Genomic DNA, 6,000 nt, shown 5'->3' with positions numbered 1-6,000 from the left:
TCTATTTTTGTTATTTTGTGTGTAAGGATATACTTTGCAACACAAAGTTTAAACATGTATATTAAAAAATACCTCTTGAAAAAGAATACCTTTGTAAGAAAACCTAGACGGGCCAAGAAAAGCTTTTGGAATGATATGTGTAGCTTTCACTGTGAGTCAATACTGTGCAAATTTACAACTATTTTAATATACAGGAACTTGGATCTGAAGTGAGGTTCTGGAACCCAAATGTTCACACTCCAAAGTAAGGAACAATCTGAGCCAAGAAAGATCCAGTGCCCAGGCCCCAGCTTCAGGGGCCATATTTTCAAAGTTAGTGATTGAACAAAGTTGTTCTTATAATAAAATAATTATTTTAATGAAGTATTTGAAATAATTTTAAACATCTGATCAATAAGATTATACACAAATATGGGATTATGCTGCACTTTACCAAAAAATAAAGCTAAGCATTTAAATATACAAAAACAACTTTAGGTATAGATCTCTTCTTAAAGAACTCTTTTAACATATACATAATTTATAGCATTTTACATAAGAACTTGCTGAAACAAAAAAACGTGGCCAGTTTAAAACTTAACTACAGTATAGAATATGGCCATAACAGTCCCGATGGGAAGAACAGGATGAAGAATAACATACTTGAGGTTTTTTCCCCCTGAATTCCTTTCCTAAGAAGCACAGCTTTCCCTTTTTCTTTTTTAAACCTTCTTTGGAGGATTTACTTGCTCTTTCTGTATGTGATTCTAACTACAGCTATTATTTTTCACCGGCTACATGCCACAAAAGTGGAATTAAAAAAAACAAAACAAAACAGGATTTGTTTTGCAAAATGTCAGCTTCCTCCTCAGAGGAATATATATAACATGCTTCTCCTAATATATTTAGAGCCGAGATCTCCACGAGTAAGATGCTGACATTACCTTTTGAGTATAGAATCCCAAATGGAATCCTACTGTTGAAAATTTCTAATCATCCATTAGGATTTCTTAAATGCAACAAGATGCTTAAAGTTTAAGAGTAACTAAAAGAGTTTATAAAACTATCCTTCTTGAGATTTAAAGCAATACACAAAACAAAAGAAAAAACTTCCTCCTTTTGAAATACTATAATTTGAAAAAGTTTGATGTATTTTCCTTTTTTTTTGGTTGGGCTGTGATTTTTTTTTTCCTATCAGCAAAATATGTATTGGTTGCTTTGGAATTCCAACTCAACCCCTGCCCCTCTTAGCTGTATGCAGCATATTTCCTGTTTTATGATTTCATTTTCATTCCTGCTGGCCCAGCCCCATCAGTTTGGATGCACCATTCCTTCTTATATGCTCGTCTTTTCCATTTTCAACGAGGTATATCAGCAGTATCAATTTTATGGGTTTCCCCAACAAGGATGTTCCCCCCTTCAGTATCAGAAGCAGCACGTGGTGACCTTAAACCAGGGAATAGCAACCTCAAGCACAAACTATCCCCATTTGTCAATGTCTTGACAACAATGGGACTCAGCTGACCAAAGTCGCCACAGGCCTTACCCTGTGGCTTGTCATCTTCAACTACAGAAGGTGATGGTCATAATTAGCTAAGCAACTTCTGATTCTAGCCCCCAAATCTAACACTTTGAGTCAATTCTGTACAGGATGAAATACATACAGTTTCGTGATAAGCAGTGACTCTTCTTCCCAGCATCTCAGTGCAGGGCGTATCAGGGAAAGACACCTTACTTGTTAACTGTTGGGCAAATGAGGCAGGCACTAACAAACAGGGCCTTGCAATATTAAACACATTGGTAGGCAGGTGCCTATTTCTGTGCAAACCATATTTCACAACCAATTTTCACAAGACAAAGCTGAATCCTAGTCATTAAGAACCTCATGGGATAGACAAGCAAAATATAAGAAAAGTTTGTAACTGTAAACAATGGTCTTCCCTATTGGTGATGATTTTCCAGAAACTGAAATTTCATGTCAGTGCGACAACGCTCTCTATGTCTTCTTTGGCAGTAAACAGCAAGGATCTGGATGGAGAGGGCCGTGGTCACTTCAGAAGGGCCAGGTACAGAGCTCGGGAATACTTCATCTCCCTCTCCTGCTCCATGCAGAAGATCAGGTCCCTGAGGCATATTCTTGTGATTCTTGGACGAAGCAACTGTTTGGTGGCTGTCAGGCTGGATGTCCCAGAAGCAAAAAGGTTATCTTTTAAGCCCTAAACAAAATAAAGAAAGAAGCATGTTTAAAGTCAGCAATCTTTCACAAAGAGAGAACCCATCTCTTGGCAAGAGCCCACCAGCCTCTGCCCCTGGGTTAGGTGCTGGAGGCAATATCACGGTGCAGCTCCACCCTGTTCTCCAGTGGCCCAGGCTCTTGGGGAGACCCACTGCTGCTGCAACTAATTCATGCCTTCACACGCTCTCTCACCTGGACCAGGGCCACAGTCTCTTAATTGGCTTCTCCACTTCACTCCGCTCTTTGCTGCACATCGCAGGGCAGACTGTCCTCTTTAAAGGTCTTAGGTAAAACTTTTGGAGTGATGGATGCGGTCATTACTCTGCGGTGATGATTTCACAGGTGTACATATATGTAAGAACCTGTCAGACTGTACACTTCAACTGTGTGTAGGCTTCTGCATGTCAATTATAAAAGTAAAAGCTTCATATGGTTCAGATCCTACCACTCCATGGTTCAAAAACCTTCAACTGTTCCTCACCGTCCAGGGCAGCGACTTGAACACTTGTACTCTGAGAGCTCTGCTAAGCGCCTTACATATTATCTCTTTTCTTTCCTACAACACTGCAGCAAGTGGCATGGGTGCTGTCCCCATTCACCAAATGAGGAAACTGGGCCTATTTAATGTCACCCAGCAACAGTCAGCTGGGACTCAATTTTAAATTTGATCTAAAGTGAACGCTCTTAGTCTGTTCCATATTATATCCCACATCAGGTCAAGTTCATTACTCGGCTTCCCCTCAGCCTTACTTCCCTTTGCAGAGATTGGCAAAAGGCCATTCCAGGCCCATCTACTCATCCTTTAAGAGTCATTTCAAATGGTTCTACTTGCCCTCCCTTCCCCATAAGAATTCTCACTGTGGCAATTACCTTACACTGTATTACAGTAATTTCTATATGCTGCCACCACCACCACATACCCACTAGATCATAAGCTTTCTGAGGACAGGGACTATCATTTCTACGCCTCCTAGAACAACATAGATTCTCAGCAATACTTTCTCAACTGGATGTCCTAATTCAAAACAGAACAGCAAATGTGAGTTCTAAATGTCATTCAAAATCAAATGACATTCAATACTCCCGTATTGATATTTTTCAAATATCAATATGCCTATACGTCACTGTTTTTAAAAACAGATTGGAAGAAGAAATAAAAAACACAGACTACTCAAACAAACGGTATTTTGGCAAAAAAATGAATCCTTTGTTCTCCCATTCTCTCTCTCATTTTTTTTTTTTTAACCAAACTGTTTCGAAAACATCTCAATTGGATTGGCAACCTTCCTTTCCCTACTGAAAAACTTATACAAGGAAAGACATTCATCTAGCATAGGAAGAAAATCTTAGGGTTCTATAATATTCTTTTTATAATCATCAAATTTTAATTACTCCCTCTGCATTTTTGGTTTTCAGTTTTGTTTTGATGGAAGGTAAAGAAATCCTCTTTAAGGGCTCTAAAACACTATAGTCAAAACAAGTCAACTTAATTCCATATACGTTCACAGAAGGACTGGGAATACTTTATCTCACAGTTAAATAAAATTCCTTCAAAGATACTGTTCACTTCTGAAAGAATATGATGTCACAATCACATTTCTATACTCATTACATTAAACTTGCTCAAAAGCAGCCCTGGAACCAATTTTGGAAAGTCTACATCTTTTTATAAAGACAAAAAGATTAGCGTGGGCTGCATAACTGCCTGGCTACTTCTCCTGGAGCCCCTCTTCAGTGTGAAGCCAGTCTCTCTTCACCTCGGCAAGGTTATTGGTGATGAACGCAAGTTTTACAAATACAAGTGCCAGCCTCTGAGCTTTGGCTAAACATGGCAGTCAAGCACTAGCACACCACTCCTTCCTGCTGAGGCCACAACTTAGCTGGCAGCATAACACAGACACACTCTTGTTTTGTTTGTTTGTTTTTGTTTGTCTTTTTGTCTTTTAAGGCCACACCTGCAGCATATGGACGTTCCCAGGCTAGGGGTCTAATCGGAGCTACAGCCACTGGCCTACACCACAGCCACAGCAACACAGGATCCAAGCTGCATCTGCAACCCACCCCACAGCCCACAGCAATACCAGATCCTTAACCCACTGAATGAGGTTTGATCCCGTATCCTCATGGATCCTAGTCAGGTTCATTAACTGCTGAGCCACAACAGGAACTCCCCAACACAGATGTACTCTTTTATAAATCATCACTGTCAAAATAATCTTATAAGAATTTTACAGAATGGGCCCACGCAACTCAGCCTTGGAACACTGATAAAAAAAGACACATTGGGAAGAAGTTAATAAAACGAATCATGGGCACTGAGCAGGAACTTTGTTGTATACAGGAGATGTGTGTTTAAAACTACAGTACATTTAGCTAGAGGCACTTTTCTTAGCCAAAAATTAGATATATTATGCTAAAGCTGAATCTATATATGTTTATAAATGTTTCCTACCAAGAGTATGCCAAAAATCCCTCGTTTAGTGTTTTATATTAAATTTTAAATTAAATGGCTAGATGGATACACTATGTCTTGGCAATTTCATTTCTATATAAACATCCAGAAACATGTCATGTGTTTAACAAAAGACATGTATAAGAGTATTTAGCACTACTATTCATAATCACCCTAAACTAGAAACAGTCCAAATGTTCATTAAGAGCTGAATAAACTGTGGACTATTCATACAACTGGAATACTACACAGTAGTAACAAACCAAGTAACAAGGACAATATCATGAAAATGTTAAATGAAAGGATCCAGATGCAAAGGAATATGGTTTGATTCCATTTCTATAAAGTTTAAAAAACAGGCAAAGAGTTCCCGTTATGGCACAGCAGAAATGAATCTGACTTAGGAACCATGAGGTTGCAGGTTTAATCTCTGGCCTTGCTCAGTGGGTTAAGGATCTGGCATTGCCGTGAGCTATGGTGTAGGTCGAAGACACAGCTCGGATCTGGTGTTGCTATGGCTATGGCATAGGCCGGCAGCTGTAGCTCCAATTTGACCCCTAGCCTGGGAACCTCTACATGCTGTGGGTGCAGCCCTAAAAAGCAAAAAAATAAAAGACAGGCAAAGATATAGACGTTGGAACAATGATTCCCCTTAAGGGAGAGGTTTTCTGGGATTTGGTGATGTTCTCTTTCTTAAATTGAGCACTGCCTGCATAAGTATGTTTGTGCTGTGGAAATTCAGTGAGCTTTCATGATTTCATGTATACTTTTCTGCACCGATGTTATATACTTCAATTTAAAAAAATTTAAATTGGCACCCAAAAAAATCTTGTGTAAGTAGGAAATTTAAAAAGGAAACAAGGAGGAAAGAAAATTAGGCAAATTGTTAAATAGAAAAAAATCAAGGCGACCTAATCATCTGGGTAAGGAACAAAGGGGTCACAGTTCACGTCCGTCATGTGACAAGCCTGAAGGATCCAAGGGAAAGAGCCCTATCACAGCTGCCAGCACAGGGTTGAAAAGGAGGTCATTCCAACAGGATGCGGCAGAAGGCCTGAGGCAATGTTAGAAATGAAACAAACCCCAAGGGACATTCAGTAACCCAACAGAAATGTCTTTTACAATTCACAGCTTTACAAAGGTGATAGCATTTTCTTCCCCCAAATAGTGACTGTTGGGCAAGTAAATCTTTCTTGAACTTAGATACAAAGACACAGCTTGTGATTTGGGAAAAGCACAACCTGACCTGTCAGCTTCACACTGACCTGGCCAGAATAATCAGCTAGCTCTCAATTATCCATGGTAAGGAGGGTGGAAAAGAAATTCTAACCTG

At 39.4% G+C, this 6,000-nt stretch overlaps 1 protein-coding gene across 1 annotated transcript in view; it reads right to left on the bottom strand.

The window, feature by feature from the left end:
• Positions 1–336: 336 nt before the first annotated feature.
• TAF4B (TATA-box binding protein associated factor 4b) overlaps positions 337–6,000 on the bottom strand; it is a 117,115-nt gene continuing 111,451 nt past the window's right edge. Inside the window, exon 15 of the mRNA XM_003127875.4 lies at positions 337–2,195. Coding sequence (XP_003127923.1) covers positions 2,028–2,195 — 168 coding nt within the window. The 3' untranslated portion in view covers positions 337–2,027. The remainder of the gene's footprint in view (positions 2,196–6,000) is intronic.

The sequence above is a fragment of the Sus scrofa genome, chromosome 6, assembly GCF_054392235.1.
Source record: "Sus scrofa isolate SSC_HxYL_T2T_F1_AM1 chromosome 6, Sscrofa_HxYL_maternal_Yorkshire_Landrace_v2.0, whole genome shotgun sequence".
In the NCBI taxonomy this organism is placed as follows: domain Eukaryota; kingdom Metazoa; phylum Chordata; class Mammalia; order Artiodactyla; family Suidae; genus Sus; species Sus scrofa.
Note: the sequence above shows the minus strand (reverse complement) of the source record. Positions and strands in the feature narration are given on the sequence as shown.